Source organism: Nyctibius grandis, chromosome 2, assembly GCF_013368605.1.
Source record: "Nyctibius grandis isolate bNycGra1 chromosome 2, bNycGra1.pri, whole genome shotgun sequence".
In the NCBI taxonomy this organism is placed as follows: Eukaryota; Metazoa; Chordata; class Aves; order Nyctibiiformes; family Nyctibiidae; genus Nyctibius; species Nyctibius grandis.
Genome location: NC_090659.1, coordinates 51,037,415 through 51,063,806, shown reverse-complemented (window position 1 = coordinate 51,063,806; position 26,392 = coordinate 51,037,415). Strand labels below are relative to the sequence as shown.

The 26,392-nt window shown below is 40.8% G+C and overlaps 1 protein-coding gene across 2 annotated transcripts in view; it reads right to left on the bottom strand.

Moving 5' to 3' along the window:
* Positions 1-6,367: 6,367 nt before the first annotated feature.
* Positions 6,368-26,392, bottom strand: part of TMEM131 (transmembrane protein 131) — a 103,976-nt gene continuing 83,951 nt past the window's right edge. For both annotated transcript variants that reach the window (XM_068424104.1, XM_068424111.1), the window contains exons 30-41: positions 23,889-24,047; positions 22,691-23,286; positions 18,454-18,629; positions 17,126-17,253; positions 15,582-15,706; positions 15,274-15,432; positions 14,358-14,529; positions 13,896-14,017; positions 13,666-13,762; positions 12,401-12,498; positions 10,832-10,995; positions 6,368-7,412 (exon numbers count right to left, since the gene is read on the bottom strand). In XM_068424104.1, the coding sequence (XP_068280205.1) occupies positions 7,116-7,412; positions 10,832-10,995; positions 12,401-12,498; positions 13,666-13,762; positions 13,896-14,017; positions 14,358-14,529; positions 15,274-15,432; positions 15,582-15,706; positions 17,126-17,253; positions 18,454-18,629; positions 22,691-23,286; positions 23,889-24,047 (2,293 nt within the window). In that variant the 3' untranslated portion in view covers positions 6,368-7,115. The remainder of the gene's footprint in view (positions 7,413-10,831; positions 10,996-12,400; positions 12,499-13,665; positions 13,763-13,895; positions 14,018-14,357; positions 14,530-15,273; positions 15,433-15,581; positions 15,707-17,125; positions 17,254-18,453; positions 18,630-22,690; positions 23,287-23,888; positions 24,048-26,392) is intronic.

Genomic DNA, 26,392 nt, shown 5'->3' with positions numbered 1-26,392 from the left:
TGCTGGCCTGAATGCTGTTTGGAGCCACAGAGGGGTGCTGTTTATCTAAATAGTCGGACTCTTGTTCTTCACTGTGCAGAGGGAGGAAATGGCATTACTTAAATTTATTGAGTTAAGGGAAGTGTTTTCCAGTTTGCTGATTTAATCAGCATTCCTGAAAGTCTACCACGAGCTTTTTTTCCCATGAGTTAATATTGCTGTATAGACCAAATCAATGACTTTTCACAAGGAGGCTCCATTTAAAAACAAAGCCAGCACAAATACTGTCCATTTTCTGAAGATCTCTGGTGCTGAACCTGCTGACTTCAGCAATATTCAGTTTTTATTGTTCTAATAACTGCATAATATGGACTTTTGCTTGCAGTTGATCGATGCAAGGGCACTAAGTCAGTCACACAATGCGCCTCATCCTCATTCCATGTACCTGGAGCCACAGGCTGAACTCACAGCCAGTGCCCAGGTCCCACATTTGCACATCTGAAATTAAGCCCTGCATAACAGTGAGCCATTCTGTGTGCTGCTTATTGGAGCATGGATGGTTGCTTTCTGTCTTAACTAACTCTGTGATGAGTTACCCTTTTGCAGTTACCTCTTAGTCTAAGCTCAGTACCTGGAAAAATTATGGAGAAGATCATACTGTGTGCTATTGAAAGGCGTTTCAGAGTCAATGCAATCAGATACAGTCAGCATGGGTTCACAAAGGGAAAGTCCTGCCTAACTAATCTGAAATCCTTCTATGGTAAGGTCACCTGCCTGGTGGGTAAAGGGAAGGTGGTGGATGTAGCTTTTCTGAATTTTAATAAGGATTTTGATACTGTCCCTCACAGTATCTTTCCACACAAGTTGTTCAGCTGTCAGATGAGCAGGTATATGGTGTGCGGTATGAAGAACTGGCTGAATGGCGGGGCTCTAGGGGTTGTAGTGAATGGAGCTGTACCTGGCTGGCAGCCAGTCACTGGTGGTGTTCATCTGACCTAGGTAATCCTGCTCTGGCAGGGGGATTGGACTAGATGATCTTTCGAGGTCCCTTCCAATCCCTAACATTCTGTGATTCTGTGTGTGTGTGATTTCTTTAGACTGTTGAGTTCAGCTGCTTCAAAGACAGGAACCCTCTTTTATCCTGCCTTTCCTCCCTCCCTTCCTCACACGTACATGAAACTTTGTCACTAACTTTCTAAATGTAGCTAAACTGTTTTATTCCTTGTGTCTTTTCCTTTTCCCCCCTCAATATTTCAAAAAGTATTAAGCTATTCCATTTTGCCACGGCCTTTGCTTAGTTTAAAAGTGAAGCATTAAGGCATTACTGATGTTTTCTTAAGCTCTGTTGATTTTTACACCTCCCTCCCTTGAATTGGAAGCCGAGTCTTTGGCCATAGAATAGAATTTGACAGACAGGCAAATGTGAGCAAGGTTTGGCAGTTAGACTTGCATCAGAAGCTCATAGGAGGAAACTTCTGTGCTGGTTTGGAATGAGACATGAGTGAATGTTCCTTGAAATTGCTGTTGTCCAAAAAGATTCCTAGTTTATACAGCACAACAGGAATTTCCCTGTGAGCCGTAAGCTGAGTCATAACCGTTTAATGCAGAATGTTGCATAGTTTTTAGGGACTTTCTTTGTTCTTCGTTGCCAGTTCAGCATTGGCAGAATTTTGCTGGTAACTGACTTGACTGCTAAGGACAGGCTATACCAGGAGGATGGGCGATGTAAAGCTGAAGGGACTAAAAGTTCTTTCCCCTTCCAAGCAAGCCAACAATAGCCAGTGGAGGAGCATACCAAGGAGCATTTTAGTCTCTTGTCTGATTTCAGCTTGTGTGTATTGTCCTCTTGAGAGGCCGTGAGCCATCCTCCCTAGCTTCTGTTGTCTTCTACATTGCCATAAAGCAGGTTAACGTCCTCTCTCCAGTGAGTATTTTCTTCCCTGAAAATAACTCCAGAATGGGCCGGTGAGTGATACTGGGCGAGGCAGAAGCTGCACCAGGTGATCACTTTCCCATACACTTGCTTCCCAGCAAGTTCCTTGTAACTAAGCCAGAACACCACAAGTGACTTCATCCTGCCATGGATCCATAACAAAAAAAACGCCCAGGAAACTTTCCAGAATAGCTAATTTTGTTAATTTTTTCTTGGGGAATATTTTATTAGCCCCAGAATTATAAAAAGGACAGCCTGTACCTCCTTCCTAGAGGTGTCTCTCCCCCCACCCTGCACCCTCCCCAGCCAATACCTTTTGCCTCTCGTAGGATGACAGACTCCAGATCCCCTGTCTTGTTTAGGGCAAGTAGTTCACCTTGTAATTTTTCACAGATTGCAAGGGAGTCCGGCTCAGACTCTGGGACAGTCTGTTTGCTTCACCTCCTCTAAGTATTCTCTGGCATGTATTCCATGTGAATCCTATTTTCGCAGTGCTAGAACATCCCACTCACTTCCTGCTGCCTCTCAAGATCTACTTGTTATCTTGTAAAACTTCAGGAGAGACTGAGCGTACCCCCTGAAGATCCCATATTATCCAGCATTAATGACACTGACTCAAACATGTTTCACAGTAGGCAGAGAGTGAAGGCAGGTCTCAGATACAGGGTCCGTCCTGAAGGACCACTGTTCGGTGATCCTAGCTTGAAAAAAAAAAAAAAAACCACCTTGAGGGGGTTTCCTTAGGAAGTGGCCCTAAAATCTTTCTTGGTGCTTCCTTCCACTTCGTGCATTTCTCTTGGTACAATGTGATCTGCTGTTTAAGGTCAACTGATCACCTGTCGCTTTTGGATCCGAGCAGCTACTTTTGCACAATTCTGCTCCAAAAAAGAAAAAAAAAGTTTTGTTGAGGACAGTCCTCACGTCCCAGCAAATATAGTGATATTAGGGTTTGTTTTGCTTCTTAAGACTTTCGATTTTTATTAGTCCCCCAGAGTTTAGGCTAGTGCTTCATTATATTTTCTCTGGCTCCTGCAGATGCTTGTGGATTTGCTTTCTGGTTGTTTGATTTCTTCTTTGCTATATATTAAAAAAACAGTCATGCTCCACTTGCTGCTCGATCACACAGCATCTAAGTAGCAAACTAGTAGTAGTAAATAGCAGTTGTGTTCAGAGGGCTGCCAAAGAGCACGCTGATCCCATCATCCTCAAGACTGCTTTAGTATGTATGTGGCTAAAGCACGAGTTGACCATAAAGTCCACCCTTAACTGGCATTAGATGAAAACAGACACTGGGCAAAAGACTCAGTTTTGAAGCAGAACCTGTTTAAAATGAGATGACTGAACGCTCTGCCAGTTGCAGCAACCATACAGCAGAAGCTGGGTTATTTCCAATCCCAGCGCGTGGCTCTCTTCTAATGAACTGACTCATTGTGAGCTGAAGTCGTCATCGCTTCATGAGGCCGAAACGTTGACGCTCAGAAAACTTGCTCATAATTACAGGTTGGGAAGACAGACAAGGCAGAGTCAAAGCTATATTTAGTGTAAAACATCACCCCGGGTGAAATAGTTTCAGTGAAAGCTAGCTTCTAACCCCAATATCTTCTTACCCCATGAAGGGGAACACTTGTGCACTCTTAATTTTACCTCTCATTGGGTCGGGCAGACAGTTCACGGTCAGAGTGCAGTGGGCAACTTCAGTAGGATTTGACCATGATGCTCCAGCATTGACAATCTGCTGTTTACTCCCATTCTGCATCCTACGTCGTCCTAGAGAGTTCCCACCGTTTGGTCCTTCTCTTGCAGGGCAGTGGCCAAGCTACGGTACGTACGGCTGCTGACAGAGCTGCCGCCAGGACTGAGCCCAGACCTGTTCGTTGGTATGTTGGTTCATTCCAAGTGTCTGTATCTGTGAAATAAACATTAACTGTCCTTTGACTGGAATTTTATACCCTGTTCTGATACAGTCTCATACTTTTAACAAACTCTCTAATGCCTTTCAAGAGCTTTTTGAAATAGAACTTGTGCTAATTAAACGGATTTCACGTCAGGGCCATACTTACCTACTTCAGGCTTTTAGATTTTAATAACAGGCCAGAAATTTTTTATGCTTTTAAAGTCTATTTGTTAGAGTTGGCAGAATAGAACTGCCATTTAGGAGGACCAAAATAATTATCAAAATTAACAGTAATTGTTTCTCTTCCTTGCTGGGAACTTCGTATTCCCAGTAGCTTCCAGGTCTGGAAGAGAAGAGCTGACTCATGGGAGTTTGGCCCTGATACGAATCTGAAGAAATGTTTTAAATTATCAGCAGGGCTGTGAGCTCCATGGTTTCCAGGATGGCCCGTCTTCCAAGCACCTTAAGCTGTTCTTTCCTCTGGTCTTTTTACTCGAGATGGAACTTCCCTTGTGGTCTGAGCTTGAGTCTTGTTCAACACAGCCCACCCTTGCTTCCGAGCTTTTGACCTTACTTCTCCCCATGTTCTTTTATCTTAAGTTGTCCTTCCTGCAGGCTGCAACATCTTCAACCCCATCTAGATTTTTATATCTTTATATAAGACTTTACATGTGCTTTGCCAAAACCTCTTTTTTTTTTTTACTTTTAACCTCATTGTAAGAGGTCTGTCCTCTCTATTATTCTGTGGTGTCTGTGGATGCTTCTGGCCCATCACATGCCCCACCCCTCCCACTTTTCAGCAATTTTAAAAGCATTTTCAAGGGAAGTGAAGAGTAACTATACCATAAAAGCTGGCAAGTAGACACCTCAGGGAGAAGGCAGCAAAACCTGTGTTGTACATGTACTTACCATCCACAGAGATTTCTTTAGAAATACCCGTCTTTTGTCCAGATTTTATTCCACCTAAATTCTGTCAATTACAATTAGGACTTCTTTTTAAGGCAGCTCTTCTGCTTTCTTTAACTACACAGAACAGAGTGATGGTGCTTTCCAAAATAACCTTTGAGGGAAGGAAGATGGGACACCTAGAAGTAGGAAATCTTTAGGCCTGGGACCTTTACCTTATAAATTTTGGGAGAAGAACATGTTTTTTCCTCTCTTAGGAAACTGAAAACTGTGTGTCAAAGATCTTGATAGTTCAGGTTGTCTCACCCCTGGAACTTCAGTAATATTTAATTGGTGCTCAACAGGAAACTCTTCAAAAGCAAGAACTGAGGATATTCTAAAGGCAGCAGAGGTTTTTTGCATTAACACAAGGGAATGGCTCACATTTTGGGGGAAAAAAGTCTAAATTACTTGTGTGTTGCCTTGTCTTGTTCAAAGGGAAATGTTTTTAAAGCAGAAAATTTTTCCTGTTCTCACAGCTGCTTAAACCACTGAGGACTACTAGTATCTCAGAATTCATTTCTGCTTCTGTCCTCCATGGAATCAATTCTAATATAAACACCCGCTGGGAAAGAGGTGGCACATTACCTTAAGCAGCTCCTTTCACCTTTAAGTTACTGCTAGTTATCTTCCCAAGTTCCACGTACAGAGAAGCAGGCCCTGGCATGTCAGTAGCTTAACTAATTCTTTATTTTGCATGCAGTAAGAGACTTGTTTGCCCAGTTACTCAGAAGGAAATTGCATAAAGATCCAAGTTGAACATTTCATGACCTTGCATGGTTCTAGAAATGCCACATTTTAAGAACAAAGGAGTTCCAGCAGGTTCTTACTTGAGAGATCTACATCTTCAAGCATCTGCTGGTGGCAGAAAGAAGGTGGCAATCTGACAGTTCTGGAGATTTTGTTTATGATGTAATGCAAACTGGAAAAGTGGTCACTTGGTCTCAAACTATTTATTTAATCCTCATATTTTGTTCCATATATTATTCCTTGTAGGATAAAGGTTTTAACTAAAATATAGGGTTCTTACTCTGATTCTGATAAAAATTTGCTGCTGTAAATTTTAAGCAGTGCCACTGAGTCACACGTAAATTTATGTTGCCAGTGTCTGTTAACGCTTTCTTGTAAGGGAAGGGTTCATTTTTACCTGGCTTTAGCTCAGAGGGATGTATGTAGTCACTGGGGCTTGCCTCACTGTTAATGAAGGGAAACAGGCACCTTAAAGGGACAGATAAACCATATCTAAAAATAGTGAAGTTCTTGTTCAGACCTATACAAGAACAGTGTTACAAAGGTATGGGTGTAGCATAAACAGCAGCAGCTGCTACTATGCCTCATACTGGGAAACTTAAAAACAGTGTAGACATTTTTCCAGCATTTTGCTGTCCAGCAAATCTTCGAGTGGGTGGCACTGTGTAACCCTGAAAACAATTTCTAGTTCTCCACCGCTGTACAAACCCACACTGCTGAGAAGCCAGGTTTCGCCTGCAGTGAAGTTTCTGTTAATACAGGCCCTATGCGCAGCAGATTTTGGCCTGAAGGTACCACCGCCAAGTGGATTTGTGCACGCACAAGTTTAGAAAATACCGGGAGCACAGAATTACAGCAGACGGATCTTGAAAAAAGCAGTATTTATTTTAAAGTACAACCCAAAGTTGTATCCGTAAGAAATGCACAAGGTATCTTGTTTCTTCCACAAGTCTTGGCTGTGTGCATTTCAGTTCAACTTAAAAATGCATTCAGGTTTACAAATGTACAAACAGCACAGAAAGTGTATTACAGTCTCAACAGAATGCTCTTACATTCAGCCATTTTGCTCTTAAGGTTTCGTGTTGGTTTTGTTGGTTTTTTTTGTTGATTTTTTTTTCTTTTTTACATTCTTAGAACCTGTGTTAACAAAGACAGCCTTATTTTAAAAAAATACTCTGCATTTTAGCACAAAGTGCCTTTTGATTTTAAATTAGAACTTGGAGGATAATACTGGAAAAAATTTAAAAACCCAAACTGGTACGTTTCATAAAACTATTGCATGCCAGGACCGTTTTATAGTTCAAATTGCTTCCTAAATAAAGATGGCAGATGGTAAAATATGAAACCAGTGAAATTGTTCAGATTTACAGGCTTCAGCTGTAGTTGGGGTTTGTGAACGCATCCAGACTTTTTCAAGCTTATCTTCAATCTCACACTACCATATTGCAGGACAGACTTTAAAAAGGAGCAAGTGATGGAAGCATGACTGGGGAGGGGGCAGAGGGGGGCAAAAAAAAAAGCAATGACCAGCCACAGCCTGAAAATGATGTTTCAAAAATTTGCATTCAGAATTGTATCATGACCTGGGTAAGAGTTCTTTCCTTTTGCTTAACTTCAGTTTTCGTGAGGATAGTGTGAATTAGACCAAGGATCTGAACTTCTTCTTCCAATTGTTGGGCTCCAAATTCTCCAAGGATTGTAGGTCTGTCCCATGTCTTCAGCAGGATTGGCAATGGTGGCAGCAGCAGGTGGAGGAGGAGCAGCGGAGGAGTTTTCGCTGCCCATGAGATCAATGCCTGACAACGCGTTTGTTGGAGTGGTGAAGGGAAGGCCGCTGTTGAGATTACTCGACCAAATGGAACTGCTGAATGGAGTGGTGGACCACAGGCCACTTGGGTTGCCAAGGATCGACTGCAGTAAAGATAGAGCCAGGTAAGCAGCAGTTCGGTAACCTCTATTTTCACCTTGTTTACAGCCCCCCTGAAAGAAAAGTATCTAAGAAGCAGCAAGCCTGCTGTGGAACCTCTTTCGTCTTCACTGTAACATGGAGTTTTGAACTCCATTTACTAGAGCTTGCCCAGAGGAACCACACTACTAACGGTCACCAAGCGTGTCTGGTAACTGAATGGGCTGCAGAGTGCAATCACATTACAGGCTTTTAAGCTGTTTTCATTTGCGTTTATACATCCCCATACCTTTACTAATTTAAGCACCGCTAGTATTCAAACTTTAACACACAAGGGCCAAAAAGCTCAAGCTTAATGATACTAGTTAGAATGAGGTAGATAAACATGGTTCAAGTCTTGAAAAAACAACAAAATTCAAGTTGTAATGGAAGGTAGCAGCAAAATCTGTTCCTCGATCCTTTTTTGGATGTTTGCAGAATTATCTCCTTGCATTCAGACATATCTGTTATAAATACTACATTTTGGATGAACCTACCCATGTTCAGACCCACTGTACCTACTTTTTCTCTCATCCAAAATTTATCCAGGTGATGGGAGAGGGGATTGGAGAACTGGCCATTTGTCATAGAGTTCCAGTAAGCCTGCCCTGGCTCAAGACATCTGGAAGTCTCGTGACAAATGGTCATGGTGCAGATGCAGGTGTGCTGCACGACATGTCACAAATGCATTTGGGATGTAGAGACAGGTACAGCAAGCCTAGAGAACACACGCAGAAGTGAGCAAGGCCCAGGTTTTGTCAACTGTTTTATTAATGCCCAAACAGTAGCAAGCAACAAGCAGAGGAATCTAACCCATGGTGTGGTGGAAAGTGATACCCGGAAGCAGCCAAAGATAGAGATGAGAAAGGTTAGCATAACTTTCATGCTAATATTAGCACAGAACCTGCTACATATGTAGGCTTAACGCACTACATACCTCAGTGCCAACAGGTTTAATGTACATATGCTGTAAATTCAATTTGCAAATATACAGTAAACTTGATACATCCAAAAGGCAGTGGACTTGTTGAGTATGTGCTGTAAGGTACAAACATCCTTATGTTTGGATTTACTGGGTAGAGTTAGGGCATCCCTTCCCAGGATCTCTGCCCTCAGATAATGCACACTAAAGGTTAACCAGTACCAGTGTACTCTGCATCTGAAGATCAAAATAAAAAACCCTTTAGAAAAGTAAACAAGGTAAACTCTGGAAATCTCTTCATTTCAGGTGTTTATTTTCTCCCCTGGAATGAAGACGATATGCTCAGTCTTATCATACCTGAAATTGGTTCGACACTAACACGTTATCAAAGGCTCCTCAAAGAATTTGATCCTGAGGGTTGGAGCATACTCAGGGGTTAACCAGGCCAACGTCATTAGGACTCTCCAATGTCACTGAGAAGCTGAGCCAAACTAGGGTCACAGTTTATTACTGTTACATAACTAAATGGTTATATTTAAGCTATACAAGCATTAGACTACCAAGCAGGAAACACTCATTCTGCTGCTCAGGCACCAAGCCTAACACACTAAAAGTCCACTCTATTTCCTCCTGTGGGCAAGAGCCAGAAACTATTCCTACCTGTCCCAAAAGCATTTGGGAGACCCTGATAGAAAGGCAATTGCTGATAAAGTAGAAACAACCAGGAAAGGAGCAGCAGAGAAGAGTACCTTACATTAGACTGCTGCTCCCTTTCAGGGCTGGTGGAGGGAGGTACGAAGTGGCTGTCAGACAAAAGTACAGGTAGGGAAATGGAGGAAAGAGGAGTAAGGGACTATGGTTAGAAAGAAACTTGGGAAGAAGTACCAGCAATGCAGCAAGGCCTGAGGGTAGACGAGACCCAGAAGTCAAATGCTATTTAGTACAGAAGCAAGGAGTTATGTGTAAAATGGGAAAGCAAGAGGAATAAGGAAGGAGAATGATCAAAATCAACTCCCCAGAAACCTTCCTAGAAAAGAGGGTAACACAGAAACCACTATGTAAGTGCTGTTTGCAAGAATGGCTTTGGCTCTTGTGGCAGAAAGGAGAAAAGGGCAGGGCCCTGGCCCGGTACCTGCTCTCTTATCTAGCACTTGGAGCAAGGAGGTTCAGTGGCAGGAACAGCCAAGTTTTCCTGTTCTGGCTCACCGTAAGCAGTTGAAAAAAAATCAGCATCATTAAAAAGGCTTTGAACATCGCAGTCTGTTTGCTGCTTCTTGTTTATTAAGTGATCTTCTCCTTGAATAAGCTCCTAAAATGCCTTTTTTTTCCCTCCCCAAAAATCCAAGGATTTAAAGGGAGAGACTGACAACTCTTCTATACCATTTGTCTGGCTTCCGTCTCGATGCTTCCTGAAGCACGCTTACAGGTATTTTTCAGAAACAGACAGGAAATAGGTTAGGAGCTAGAGAGATTGTTCGGGTTGTCCTCAATACCTCCTTCCAGCCAATGCTGAGAAATGTGCCCTCCATGTGACCAAAAAGCAAAAATCTCTCCTTACATAGTTTTAGTGAGGTTACAGCTACAGCTGTAACTGCATGACGAGGGCGGGATCAGTGAGTGTGTGTCTATAAGAAGCTGTGTGACCTTCTTCGCTTCCCCTGCCCCCCACCTTCCCCCACTCCATCTGAACTGCTACCAGGTGAAGTAAACACTGCTTCTTACTCACTACAAAAACATTTTCAGAAGACAAGATGAAGAACGATTTCAGCTAGCACTAAGGCAGCTGTTGTGGTCTAAGTTTTATTCTGACAGATAGAGGGGCACAAGGATGAGAGACTAGTGCCACAATCTGTGTAAAAGTTGTTTTTTCTTCTCTGGCTAGACTCAAGATCTCCATCAAAATCAGTAGGCAGTTTAAAGGCTTCACCTTATGCTCAGTCCTTTAGTGTTTTTTCTAAACTGAAAAGAATATATTTGAGGTTTTTTAGATTTTTTTGACCTTTTGTTAATTTACAAGTAGGTGCAACACTGCATTCAGGAAGCAGAATCAAAGTCTGCAAGTTATCATATTGGCTACTTTGCAACTTGCCCATCAAACTGGATGTGACAGAGGCAGTGTCCAGCCACGGCACAGGAGCAGAACGGCTCTTTCCACAATCCTGAAGCACGCGGGAACAGAACACACTTTTGTAAGTGCTGCAAGATGCTCTCGTGAGAAATGTTTTTATGTGAAGCAATTTACAAGGATTCATCACCCGCAAGTGAGCAGACTAATCACTCTTTATCCAACAGCCACATCAACTTAACTACACAGAATAATGAATACGTATGGCTTCCCTTTTCCTTTATTGTTCAGTTGATTTTTTTCATCCAAATTTAAAAATCCTCTAAATGAAATTAGATGGCGAATACAGAACAGGCTGGTAACAGTAATAAAATGCTGTATTTGGACTGAATACTTACTGCAGTTGTATGAGTCGGGGAACTCGAGCTTGTTGGCCAGGAGGGTACAGAATCTGTAGCTGAAGGATCCCAGATGGATGATGGAACATTATTGAATTCACTCCAGTTTCTCTGAACATCCTGCCCATAAGCAGATCGAGCTAAACCAAGTTTGCTAAAAACCTCTAAAAATAAAATGAAATAAAACTGAGTAAATTACTCTTCCTCTTTTTCCAAGAACCACAGCAGACTACTACTCTTCACAGTTATTTCCCATATTTTTCTATCAGGTCCTGCTGCAGTGCAAGAACTAAGATTAGAAAAGGTCCCACAGTAATACAGATCTCGTCTCACGTGCCCTACATCAGACAGTGGCTACAGAGTTAGAATCACTGTTATAGTGGGGAAAAGAGTTACACGCTTACTGTGTATAATTCAGTATTGGCCTATGGGATTTGTTTGGTTCCTGGTATTATTTACCTGAAAGCAAACAGTCAGGGAACCAGGCAGAAGCACAGCAATACTGAAAGTCCTGGCACTTCCTCCTAACAAGTTAACTGCAGGCGGAGAAAGTGACCCAGCTGAAGGAGCCTCTCAGAATTGCAGCACTCCTTTGCCTTGCAGCACTCCCTTCCCAGGTAACTCCTGGTACAGGAGGCAGCACTGGCTGTGACCCAGCCCAGACCCTGTCTCTGCTAGAAGGAGAGGGCAGCCCCAGCGCTCATTGTTCGCCTGGTCCCCACACACAGAACTGATCCCAGGCACTTTACTGCCATCCCTCAGTCTGGTGCCGACTGTTGAAGACGAAAGAACACCACAGCAGCAGCTGCTATCGATGGCAGACCCCCAGCATTTTTCAGTAGGCATCCAGTTTTTTCAATAGACAGCATTTTTTCAGTAGACATACAATCCATCCAGCAAATGCCACATAAAAAGTTTGCTTTGCTTATCATCTTCTGCAAACACCTTAAAAAATACCATTCAACCCCAAACACAGTATACAACTCTACAGTAAGTATGCAGAGCATCCATGCCCTACAACACAGCCTGACTGCATCAAGGCCCATCACAGCAGTCACTTATGGAAAGTTTACCTAAATATTTAAGTACAGGAATTAATGGCTGGTTTTAGTATGTATCAGTTCCTCATGCAGCTATACAAACGCTAGAGGACACACATGAAGGATGGGCCATTGCCTCATTTATAGAGCAATGGTTTTATGCAGGCGTAAAGTGTTCAGGAAACCACAGGCCCAGCAGCACACTTTTGAGACCTACTGTAAAGCTTCAGGGGGAGGGATGGAGGGCAGGAAGACTAAAGGAAAAAACAAATATCAAGAAATTTTACTGAAACGGAGAAACTTCAAAAACAAGTATTTCCAGCCCAACAAACACTCTAAGAGTTTCCAATAACTCTCTCTGGGCTGAAAAACAGAATACACCACCAAATTTTTACCACGCTTTCCTATGTAGTCATCCTTTTTGGGGGCAGGGATGGGAACAGTGCCTGTACTTGGACGAGTGGAATGGAGACATACCATTTCTTTACTGGTATTTGAATACAGAAAATAGTTGAAAACAAAAACTCACCTCCAGTTAAGTTAAAAGAATGTCCAAATGCAGAGAATGAGTTGAGAGGTGTGAAGTCGGGACTGCTGGGATTGCTGATAGGACTCCACAAACCTGAACTAAATATTGTGGAGTAATGGGAAAGCAATACACAACTCATTAACACAGTACTACCAACAATATAGACTTTAACTAATCTATATACAAATATATACGTACAAATGCATGTGTGCGTACATACATATATACATAGGTATATATAATGATATATATATTTAATGATGATCAAGAGTTAAGAAATGAGCTTATTTTTGTTTTAACAACAGATTTCAATGAAATACCATTTTCCTGTGTATACATCCACCTTGGAGAGACACACTGCTCTAGATATCAGGCTCTTTAATCTGTAGACTGAGCTCCAACACAAACCTGAGTAGCTCTTTTGCTCAGTTTTTCAGAACACATACAGGGTCCAAGTCATAGCACAGTTTTTTTGACAAGCAGATAAAATTTAGGGCCACTCAGAAGGGATGAAAATGCTCACCCTCTAGCTTGTGGGAAAGCTTCTTGAGAATACAGATGAGTTAACTGGAACCAGTGATAAACATTTACAAAAACAAACCAAAACCTCACCCACAAACTTTGCTCAGAAAAGCAATTCCTTTTCGTACTGAAACTTGAATTCAAGCCTCTTTCCTATTCCAGAAAGGTTACCAGACACTCACAGCTTTTTACAACCGAGACAGACCTACGCTGCCAAAACATGTCAGAAAAGACAGCATGCCTTGGGGAACATGACTGAATGCAGCTCTATTCTCCTCCTCCTTCTAAAGCAAAGCCCAGTGATAGTTCTGGTCTCAGTGTTAAAACTGGGAGTGAAAGACATTGGTGTACAGAGAGATATTCTGCCTGTAAACTATTTCAAGTGATCTTGGTACACGCTCCTCAATACTGAAAGAGCCAAGCTGATTTCTCATGCTTTGGACGCCTGGGGAACACAAGACTGTTGAGTGAGTGAGAACGAGGGGGAGAAAGTCTCCATCACATCTAGAACATCCTTCTCTCTACTTTTGAGTCACTCGTAAGTTCTAAATTTTTTTTAAAAAAGTGAGAGATGCTGTGCCCAGACTTCAAAAAAGTTTAAAAATAAAAAAAAAAGGGGGAGAAAGAAAAGACAAAAAAAAGGAACCAGAATGAATTCTGTCACTACCTTCAAAATGCCATTAACAGCTTACAATCTTCTTTTCTAGGGGCCTAGGTATTTGCCTGGAGAATATAAAAATTACCTGTCAGAGCCATCACTGTCAACAACCGTGTGGGAAATGCTGATATTGCTGGAAACATCTGTCTTGCTTGGAGTAACCTTTGGTAAACCACTGCCACCTGCAAGAATATATGTGTGTGTATATATATATATATATATATAATGAGTACAATAAAACAAGAACAAAACCAAAAAACCAGAATATTCAGGAAACACTCAGAAATATTTAGAACTCCAAACTGGTTCTAGTACCTGGGCTCTTGTCATAACCTGCAGCTACAGCAGCAAAAGTGGGGTTACCATTCCTGCCTGGAAGAGAGGCTGCCTTTGCCAGCTTGTGTTTGGTACCATTAGGCTGCTTGCTTTTCGTTTCACTTAAAGGAGAGGGGGAAAAAAAAAAAAAAAAGAAGAGTAAGGTTTTGGATTTCAGCAGTTTGATAAAAAAGCAGCAATTCAAGATAGCATTCATGAAAATGTTAACAACAGCTCGACAGGTTCATGCAATTGAGCATTTTTCCAATCTACCAAGTCGTAAGAAACCCCAGAAAAATATAAATAGCATGGTAAGATATGCACAGTAGTATCTGCAAAAAAGCAGTTTCCACGGGAAGAGGAAATGGGTCTGAGAAAAGGGAAATGCACCGTATGAAGCACATGGGTTCCACAAGTGCTCTGTGCTTGGGAAATCAGTAGGAGGTGCAGATTTGGACTCACTTGCTGTAGCTGCTGTTCACGATGCTGCTGTAAGTGCCTCCTCGTCCGAAAGCTAACGATGAGGAAGGAGGAGGAGGAGATGGAGAGGCGGGTGTTGGCGAGGGTTGTCGCTGTTTCAGGAAAGCATCAGCGTTCAGGGTTTGTAGAGAGAGTTTATAAAGGTTGTCCGTAGCTATAAAGAGAAACACAAAACACTTTCCTGCAGTGTTTACTTTAAAACAAAGGCTTCTCAAACTGCCGCTATCCCCGCTGTTCAAATTGAGGAATTAGGACAACGGCTGTTCCCAGTGATCGAAGCAGGAGCTCCTTTTCTATATTCACCTATCATTATGCAGGTTTACTACCTACTTTCAGAGAGACTGTATTGCAATAAAAGCACCAAGATAAACTGATTTGTAGAGAAGAAAGAACCTTTCTAAGTGAGCGCTGTGGAGAGGGATGACTATGTTTGCATGCAACCAAGAGGAAGGTGATTCAGTCCCACACAAGGGACTTAACAATGCAACCCAACGCTTATGGGTAGTGCCTCATGCCAACCACTGAATTAAGGCGTTTTCAGTGCTTCCTCTCTTGTAATTAGTTTCCACTTTGGCTGCAGCAGACTTGACCAAGCAAAACCCCATCTGCTGTAGCAAATACATTTTGGTTTCGAGCAGTAATTCTCATTTCCTCAATTTCCCCAGCAGCTTCTGAATTCTGTTCATCACTGAAGAACTGCGGAATGGCCCATGTTCTGCCCATGTGGTTTTCAAACCTCCCAAATCGTACCAGACACTATCAATATGAGGCCTACAGTAGACAAAAGGAGCACAACTATGCAATGAAAAAAAGAGAGGAAGATCTATAAACAGACCAAGCCTACCTATGGATATTCATTGCAGAAGACCAGTTCTGTCATCTTCTAGTGATTACTTACAACTGCCAGCTTTGTGAAGAGGCACGGAGTCCCATTCTGGCGGTGGAGAATCCTTTTCCCCTTCTGAGCTGCTGGTGTTTCCTAGCTCCTGTCCAGAACCACTGGGGAGGAATTTTGCTAATACTGATGGCCTGCTCTCCATTAACTTACTGTTTGGACCTATTAAAACAAAAGAAGAAAAGCAAGTCTGTGGATAGTAAACTGAACAGCTTTCTTCTCACACCAGACTTAGAAATAAGCACTCGAGAGGGGTTACAACCAACCAAATAAAACTCCTGAGGTATTGATAAAAAATAGCCTCACACTACCTCTCATTTTGGGGGGGTTTCTTGATTTAGACCCACTTGTCAAAAGGTGCTGTGTAGATATCTTGGATGGAAAGGTTTTGCGCTGCTTGTTTTCCAGCGGGGGAGTATAAGACAATTCCAAGGAACTAAATGAAAACAGAGATCAATTTATGTTTAAGCTTGCTGAAGAGGAGATTTTTTTTATATATACATTTTTTAATATTTGTATTTATATTTATATATATGCCATGCAGTCTTACAAAAGACTGGTCTCCTGTGGCTTTCTTCTGTCAAACTTGTACTCATCTTCAAAGCTATTCATAAGCAGAATTTTGTATTTCTCTTATATGCAACTCCACCCTTCCTAGCCCTGGCTCATTTTCTACCCACATGGCTCCACATATTTATTAGGGCTCACTTACCTTCCAGGAGCAGCTTTCATCCTGGACCTCCAGGATTACATAACCTGCTTGATTATACAGAGGCTATAAGAAATGGCAACTGCCGTTTCTCTACTCTGCCCCCACACACTCTTGTTAGATCACATGCTCCTGATATGCTACTGCCCTGAATGTACAGGATCGTCTTTTAGTCAATGACATAAAACTATTCAGACCCACCACCAAATTCATTTGCCTATATATTGTTCTTTTTCTCCAGCTATTTGATTATATCTCTCAGACTTTCTAGGGAGGAACTATTTTACTCGTTTCTTGCAGAAAAATTCCAAACCAGCTCTCATTGTGGCCTTTGAATATTGTCACATGTAATGAACTTGTGATTTATATGATAAAGGAAAGTAGATAATGGTAAGAATAAATAACATAAGGAGGAGACTTTGCCAGGCAATTTTTTCAGAAATATTTTGAAGAAAATTAATTTATACTAACTACTAATCCCAGTTAGTCTAGTATTAATTACAGCAACAGGGAAAACACAAACCAATATACCATGCCTCCGTTTGGTAAAGTTTACTTTTGTGGCACTAGGATACCAATCTGATTTCAGAATACTATTTCAGAATGAACTAGATATAGTAAGACTACAGTTCTTCATTTTTTCCCTTTCTATCGTCTGCAATCAACCACCTGCCAGTAAGGGAAAGGGACTGGCAGCAGCAGCAGCCTCCTTTAATAACTTATCCAAGACTCTGATCTTAGTCTATGATACAAAAAAGGAAATTGCATGGTTGTAATTTCACCAAGAGTAACTAAAGGCACTCACATTAGCGCTGGCTTACTGTGCTGCCACTAGAAGCTCCTGTAGAAACATTAACCCTATTTTGTGTATGTGATACCTGTTACAAAAAGCTTAACATTGCTGAACCTGATTTTCTTCTCCGGATTTAGTTCTCATTTGTGCACTGTATTCCCATTAGATAATTTATTATTTACAAGCTTCAGATATTCCCTGATATCAGGAAGGAAGAGGAAGCTGCTTAAAGGTATCTGCTGTTGGCATTAGCCAGAATGGCAGCCACAACAGTCGAATACACAGATTTTTATCAGTCCATCTTCCCTTCAAGCATGATGCCTTCTCTACTGAAAAGCCTTGGTTATGCTTACCTGGTTTTCACATCTACAGGGATTTCTTTCTTGATACTTGTTAGTAGTTTTTTAGTTTTCTGTTTGACTTGGACTATTTCATTTTCAGTTTTTTCTGGTATAACTTTTCCCTTTTGTTTTTCAGGTTCCTATATAAGACATTATAATAACATTAATATTAATGAAAAGTCCCCCTTGCATCACAACATACATAGTATAAATAAGGCTGAGAAAAGAATGCTATTTGAAAACATAAGCATTGTAGCAGCACAGAAGGTATCTTTTTACTACTCAGTGAGTATACCTATAAAACGTGTTATCTATTTTTTCCTATTTGGAGAAGTAGAAATCGAAATATCTAGCAAATTCATGTGCTTCAAGCAGATCTGATGTTTGCAAATACACAGCTCCTCAGGCTACGGCCTCCAGGTTGACTTAAAAAGATGCAAGCTCTGTACTAAGACCTACACTGCATCTGTTGTACGGAGCCCAGGCTAAAACACCCAACAAAGCAAAGAATATGAGCAACTTCACCATTCAATTTATTACTTTTTTTAACCACATTTCTAAGGCTTTCTGAACACAAGTATACTGTCATATAGCCATCCTGAAAATCAAAGATGACTTTCAAATGAACACTTACCAAAATGTAACTTTTAAAATATATTGCACGGATTTCTTTCCTTTTTTTCCCCCAGCTAGAATCCCTATCTTTTCCAAAGTTCAAATTTAAGACATGTCAAAATTTAGGCTTGGTTTTCTTCTCTTTGCGATTACCTTTGCTTTGTTTGGTTCCCTACACAAGTATTTATGACAACCTGACCACTACACAAATTGTTAGAGCTTTAGTTTATTTCCTAGAAGCATGTAAGCCAAATGAGTAAAATAAAGGTACGGTTATTGTCTAAGGTAATGAAGTTAACTATCTGCTGACAAGCTACCACCAGTGAAGTGACCCTTTGTAACTGATAAAATGCATGGCTTCAGCATACACCTTAGTTATCAAGTAAAATCAGTGTCCATACTTCGGCGTTTTATTCTGCAAATAGAACAGGCGAGGAGCGTGCAGAGAAACAGTTACCACAATGCTGCTGACAACTGGCGGCTTATTGAAGCCACAGTCTCTTACACACTTTCAGTCCTGAGACTACATGATTCAAGCATGTTCACAAATGTTACAGAGAATACGTGAAGGCAGGGACTGGGAAAGATGTTTTTAAATTAACATTCTTCCTTTGTTAGGTATTATAGTCTATGAAAGCTGGGGGTGGGGTGAAGAGACTGTCTTCCTGCTCTAACAGGTAACCCACCAGCTACACAGGAGCCTCCTTCTATGAGCAATGCCGTACCTCTTTGAGAAGTGGTTCTGTATCTGGGTTGGAGGTTTCTGTTGTGGTTGAAGAACTGTCATCATCTGCCAAGGAATCCTTCAGTTCATCCTCCTGTTGCTTTCCTTTCCCTCTTCTATCCTTTTCTTCCCTCTTCTTCTGTGGCTTAGCCTTGCGCTGAAGTGTTTTCCCCTTCCCTACGGAGATAAGGATGCTTTAGATGCTCAGCAGCACTACTCCGAGATGGGCTAGTTCACTTCATTTTAGAGACTAATCCACATGATTAAGCCTCTGAAGTTTGTCATCTGTTATGATACACCAACTATTCACAGCCACTTCACACCAAATGTGAGCAATAGCATCAAACTTGAAGAACCCTGATCTCCACTGTCACATTTATGCTCCTGAGCCCTACCTCCATTGCCTCTCTGTAGATGGTGGGCACCTGGCTATCTATAATTCTTCTCTGCTCTGTTCCTGCATTCCTTTTAAACACCTTAGAATCCAATTTGACAGTTTCACCATGTAAGACTAGATTTAAACATGAACTTCAGAAGTTGGTACAACTTTTATTGTCTGAACAAATGAAGAACAGAAACGATTAGCGTGCTCGTCAGTTAAAAAAACCTAACAACTTGCAGTAAGATTAGAGTGGATGAGAAAAATCAACTAATAGTATTTGTCTAGCAAAGATGTAAAAAAAGCAAACCCCCAAAACCTGAAATCTCACACCCAACCATACTTTCTCTCCTTGACATATTTTATTCTTGCAGAGTGTACTATTCTAAGAGGTATGACTAAGCTGAATGTAAAATAGTTTGGCTTGGCACATTAAAGTGTTACTGCATCTCAAAGTAGGGAAAATAATGCATTAAGCACTCCAAGGGATGTTTAATCAATTTTCTTGAAGCAATCCACATATAAATAAATAATGCTACTTGAACAATTGATTATGTTTTTCCTGCAATTTCTACACGCAAACTGAAATGTAGCATAGTATAAGTTCAAAATGTAGAGGCTTAAGAACCTTCAAAATCCAGGCAGACGCCCTGGCTTGCAAAACAGGCAGGATTAGGCTCCTGGGGAGTAAGAAAATTATCAAAAAAAGCATCAATACAGAGAAACGGTGCATACGTCTGTGTGGAGTCATCATTACCTTACCATTGCCTCTTGTTACTCTCTTACAGGATGAGAGCATTCACAACAACCTTATGTCATTCATTAGATGTAATATACGCCTTTACCAATAAGATCTTTCTTAGATACTGCCCTCCAGAACAAGCATTCTCCTTTACATGCCACATCGTGCCTGCATACAGCTTCCAGGATGGATGTAATAGTTCACTCAAGTAAAGACTCAATTAACCTGTGCTGAATAAGTGGATTCAGCCCCTACTGGGATTTGTACCAACTCAAGTCAGAATTGAGTCTGGAAGCACAATAACAGCTGTCATATTTCATCTGGCAAAATGTTCCTCAGGGGAAGTCTGTACCAAAACATAAATTTGCCTTCAGTATTTTGGCAAATACCAGATACATATCAAAGGGCAGTGCCTTCAAACTTTGCTTTTTTTCAGACTTAATATCAATGTTTTCAGTATCAAGAACAACAAAAATATTAGAGACAAAATATTCTTTTTAGTGTGAATGCAAATAAAAGTGTAAATATAAGTAGATCTTTGTATGGAAATTTTCTAAAGGTCTGCTTCCAGCTTATTGGGGTTATTCTGGCTTTGCCTCAGAAGGCCTTGTTCTAAGATTTGCTTCAAATTTAGTCTACATTTGGGATTGCTAAACAGTTTTAATGTTCATCATTAGAAAATCTACATAAAATGTTATTATGGTATAAAAATATAACGTAAAGCAGCTGTTCAACAAAAATCTAATGTAGCCTCCGCAGCAGTCTGCCACGACCCGAGTATTAGAAAGGTGAAACAGAAAACTATAAAGATGGGAATTCTGCACAGGATATTATGAGTGCCAGTTTTAGTCCAGAAGCTGCTGCTGCTGCAAATGTTTGTGACTAGCTCTAGCTGTTTATCTAAAGAAAAACATCAGTGTGTGTGTGTTGATCCAGATAGATAACGGAACTTCCGCTATGATTTTACATTTTTAAAGAGAGCAAGTTCTACTTGATGCTCTGAGCTTTTGTGAGCCAAGTTACAGTTTACAGATAATGCTGGTTTGTTTTTGTTTTTTTTTTTTTTTATAAAGCTTGTCAATAAAGATGTCTACGTGCATAAATCTGATTTACTGATCTGAGATGATGAAGAGGTCAAGAAAACGATCTGGATTGCAAAAAAATGACATTCATAACATATTTTGCAATATAGAATATGTTTAAATATTCAGTATATGACCTTGCCAAAGCACAAATAATGCAAAGCCTCTGTAACAGGAGGAAAAATGTGAATTTATCTGAATGAATTTGTAATTAGGAGAAAGTTACAAAACAGGAAAGTAATGCCAAAAAATGGAACCCATGTAAGTGATTAGGAACTAAGTATTTTATCATCGTTTAAACAGCTTTTGAAATTGACAGAGAAATCAATACAACCACCCATCTCAAGAAAATGCATTTAAATATAGTTGAAAAAAGGTAATTAAAGGTCTGTCAACACTTAGGAGCAGCTATTTGCTAAGACAAGCTCCCAATACATAGAATGCTAGAAAATACTATAGGTACAAGAATGTTAACATAGGTACACCACATGATTTGGATCAGGAATATGCTTTTGAAACCAAACTCACTGGTCCCCACACGCCGTGTAGCAGCTGCATCGTACAGCAGGATTGGAGTGCAAGAGCTGGTTTCTTTTCAGGTTGAACTATGAAGGGAAGATGCACTCCACAACCGCTCCCAGTCCTTTCAGGCACTCAGCATGTGGACTGGATCAGTCCACCGTAAATCCACTCAGACGCCCCATGAGGATGTTGCATCCTCACTACCAGCCATTTTGCTCTCCAGAGCTCCAATACTGTAATATTTGCTAACATAGACGCTGCCTTTGAAGCCTACTTGCCGTCGTGTCATTTGCTGGAGTACTGTTTAGCCTTTATGAAACGAGTAACTGACAAACTGGTCATAATTCTCGTAATCTTAACTCCCCCAACCACATCCCTTTGTCTAAAATAAAACCAAAAAAGCCCAGAAACAAAGCAGCATATTTCAGCAGTGTCCCAAAACCTCCCATCACCTCAGAGTCTCCACTTTGAAAGTCCAGGTGCATCATCACATCCACTCTGAACTAATTAAGAACTTTCTGCTTATTACTACTTAACAGAGTGAAGCTTTCCTCTTTGGTGGTACGTAATCACACAGATGCTTTAGGGTTTCTATGCCCTCCTATCATTCATTTTCTTAACTTCATCTCTAATACGCAACACAGTATCAGTACTGTTTCTGTACAACTGTGGTGTTAGAAAAAAGTGAAAAATCATTTAGAAATAAACACATTAAGATTAAATTTATCACCACATAACTCTGGGACACAACTGAAATGGCTAATACAGAAAGCATGATTAGAAGTTCTACTCTATCGAAGTGTTTATAAGAAGGAAAATAACTGACATAATTTTAAAAGTCTGAATGTATCTAATGTACAAAATTCAATACATTATTTTAAGCATTAGACAACTGAAAAGATGCATAAACAGTTCAAACTCAACTCTAACTGCACGCAAAGATGAATGTAACTTATAAACACTGGTGCCATATATTAATTTGCTGACCACCTGACATCAAGGATTTTCTACAGCTGCAAGTCTGGGCATGAAGAATTCCATTTCCCAAACAATACCACAGGGGTTTACACATCTCTCTCTTCCCTTCCTCCCTTTCTTCCCGTCTCAGTTTTCATAATAGGCTAGGACAACTTCCTTTTCCTTTCCCCAGCCCCAAGAACAAGTGATGGAGGTGGGAGGGATGGATGCTAACCCAAAGGCAAAGGAGTAGAAACTAAAAGCATCTTTCTTCTTCACTTCAGAAGGTCAGATATCTAAACACTCACACTTTCTTTCATCAAAATGTTCCAAAAATTTTGCAGGAAGAATGACAATCTAGCATTGTGTGGAGAACTTCACTGCCATAAAATGAAGAAAGGAACTGCTCAAGACACAGACACATACAGCAGGGTAGGCAACAGCTGAGAAGCTATCACTTTCCATGCTATGAAAACATGACCTTTACAGCTGGTTAAATCTTGTTCTGTGGCTTACATGATGAATCATCCCATTAAAAAAAGCAGAATTGTATTACCTTTGTTTTTTGCTAGTGGAGATGGGGGCTGCTCTGTAAACACATCTGGGGAAGGGGATTCTGGGTGGTCAAAGTCTTTTTCCATAGTTTCTATGAGCCCAGTGAGATCTGAATCCTCCGAGCTGTGCCTTCTGGTGCTGGCACACTCGCCATGAGGCGGGCTGAGAAGCGGTAGCTGTGGCAAAGCGCTTTCAGTCTGTTGCTCTTGTTGCTGGGACCCGGATGCTGGGGGTTGCTGAAGGGGCTGCTCTGCCAATGCTGGTGCCTGCTGCTGTGTCGGCTGCTGGTTCTGCCTTGTCCCCTTGGCTCTTTTGCCTGCAGCATGAGTCTGAGCTGTGGCACCTGAATCCAAGGTAAAGGGGCCCGCTCTGTTCACTGACTGCATGGAAGCTGCTTGTGCTGAAGTCCTATTAGGTATGCTCGAACTGGTTTTGGATTTGATGCTTTCAACATCAGGTGCATTTCTATTGCTGTGAAGGTGTGATGTTGCATTGCATTGTTTATGATTCCCTGCACTGGATCGTGAAGATGAACTGCCTGCTCCATAGATGCCTCTGGATGAACTGTGATTAGAATCTGATCCAAGTGCATTCAAGCTGGAAGAACAACAAGTGTCTAAATACAACCTTTCCATTCTTCCACATGAGAAAAGAATCACTACGTCCAAAAGAATTCTATGTCTGTGAATTCTTGAACTACACTGCTCTTGGCATATAACCAACAAAAATGCCTAAAACTTGTCTGACAAGTCAGTAGCCTTTACCATGTCCTGTTCACTTGCTCGCTGTACGTATGAACAAGAACACAGTATAATGACAGTCAATATATATGTTGGAGTGAACATTGAAAGGAGAGTTGTTTTTTTTTTTTAACTTAAGACACCAAAGGTAGGAACTTCTGGCCTGCAATTTTTCTGCAGTCTATACCTTTCATTTTTGAGGAGCATTAACAGGAAACTTGACAGTGTTTGGTTTGGGTTGTTGGTTTTTTTTTTTTTTTTCCTTTCTTTTTTTCCAAAATATGAATATTCATCACAATAACAAAATCCATCCTTTTATCCAAGCCATCTTTTTATAAGTAACTGGGAGGATCTCTACTCATTCACCTGTTCTAAAAGCAGTATTACTTTCTTACTGGCCTTATAACTAAAGAACAACAAAGGGGAAAACATCCCACAAAAACCCAGACATATACTTACTTTCCGTCAGATGAAATTCCAACTATTCTCCTGAGATCAAGTGGCCTTCCCATATCAAAGGAAGGGTTTGAGGCCTCAAAGGACAAGCGTCTCCTAAATGGCTCCCATATTCCTTGAGCTTCTAGATAGGCTGTTCCAATTACCAAGAGAAAGAGTACACTGCAGACAAGAGAGGCAGTCATCTTAAGTATTTCTTAGTTTTGAGCATTTTAAGGTTAATGCATCTAATCACACAAGACAAAGTTTGTATCTTGTACTAAAAGGCTGAAAATTGCATCCAAACCACAACTTTGTCTGATAGAAACATAAAATACACAAGTCTAGCATGATATACACATCACTAACACTGAGAACGGAAGCTAGATGCAAGTCTGACATGCAGTTGCCAAGAACATTAATCCAAAAGAAAAAAAAAAGATACAATTAAAATATTAAAATGGCATCCAAGTAGTCAGCAGCTCTCACAGCTCGTTGGTGCAATTCCATTTTAAAAGCAGAGACTCTCTGCAGAGAATTGTACTGCTGCTCAGAGAAGTAAAATTTAAGAGCATTATTTCGAGGAGTTTTACAACTAACTGCATCTGCTGCAATACCATGTTGAGGAGTTCTCCACTTACATAACGCACTGCAGTGAACTATATTTTTGAATGAAGCAATAAAACCACTGCAGAGACCTTCATCGCACTGCTATCGATTTCATCTTCTAACAGGTGGGAGTTTCGGGGGGAGGAGACACAATGACGATGACTAAAGCTTGCCTTGCCTATTACCCTAGAAAGTTTATGAGAAAAGAACTTTAAATTAGCAACTTCAGTTTCTGTTCTCCTCCCTGTTCTGACTGCCAGTTTTTCTAAGCCAAATGTATGAAAACCAGCACCGAGTCACACAAAAGGATGAGATACCTCTTGCTTAATTTTAGCTAAAATAATCTAGTCTAGATATCATCTTTTAATTATCACCAAAAATACAAGCAACTCTGAGACCAAGTCAGCTGTTGATAGCTAGTTATCAGTGCTTTTTTTCCCCCTGCCCCAGGAATTAGAAAGGATTCTAGATGCATAAACAGACTGCAGAAGGTGGGAAAGATAATTTTCATCTAAGATGTTAACAAGGCACAGAAAAGATAAAGAAATAGGGGAATTTTTCAGACAAGCTTACACAAACTGTTACTCAGAAGAGTACCACATGGGTGCCATTCCACCAAAAATGGAATTACCTTTGGGGTGTAAAGAAAAAAGGTATAATCTCTTTCACTTGTTAATTGTAATCCATGCTGCTATTTGAAAGTTTCACAAGACTGATACCAACAAGAGCATTACATCTCTACCACCATGGTGCTACACTAAGTTGGCACGGAGTGCAGAGGGTTTTGGTGGGCTGGGTGGGCTTCCTGCTCAGCCTCACTGCACTCCCCTCACGGTATCAATGCTGGGCTCTGCAGAGGTGGTACAGGGGAGGCTGCAGCAAAAGGTCACCTTGAAGGCTTCTCCTCCTCTGCCACTCTCTGGGTAAGGACTCTGCTCCCTCTACGTAAGCCAACTTCAGTGTTTTGAGAAATGAATACCAGCTTTGAAATGAAAAACAGAACAAATCTTGTTTTGTGGTCTTTTTAACTGCACTTTCTGGTTTTGGTGTGGTGGTGGTGGGAGCAGGGGTGGTTTGGGGTTTTTGCTTTTTAAAAAAATTATTATTGGGAAAAAAAACATAACTAGCCTAAAGTGTTCACGTCATTTAAATTACAAAACAAATTAGTGTGAGAAACACCCCACAGTGGAGAGTAACATGGTCTAGGCACCCAAGAATGATCTTGGTACATTCCTCTTTACCCTCACAGTTTTATCCTGGAGCACACATATGCCTAGTTGGTAAGTTCTTCACAAAAAGGACTGGCTCCTTTGTTGTGTTTGTACATATTCTATCAGGCTGGACTTCAAAACTTGGAGCCACAAGTATGGTAACAACCCAAACCAACAGTGATTTAGGGAAGGCAACAATAAACACCACCTTATCAAATTAAAAACATGAACTAGACTAACTCCTGGAGTTGTTCATTCATTCCTAGAAATTAAGGACAGCTTTGCAACAGTATGGAAGTATTGTTTTAGTGGCAACTAGCAAACCCCTACGTGATGGCATACTAAAAGTGAGAGGCTGGCTGTGCACAGGATCCTTGGAATGTTGTGAAATGGTTACATTAGGACTCTTCTCTAGGTTGCTGCTAGGAAAGATGTTTTGTACTTGTAGGGAAAAGACATAGTGAGGGAAAGGATTAGTATTCTGTATTCTTTTGTAAAGTCTAATTAACAAATATAGTACATATAAAATTATCCATGCAAACTACACTTACGAGCTGACAACCATTATTCACTCTGTCAATAAAGAGAAACTAAGCCTATGAATTTCTAGCAGATATACAGAAGAAAACCACTTAAGTACTTACTCAGCACTTTCCTAAGTAATGCAGTGTTACTTAGGAAACTAAATTTCCTAAGTAACAGAAAATT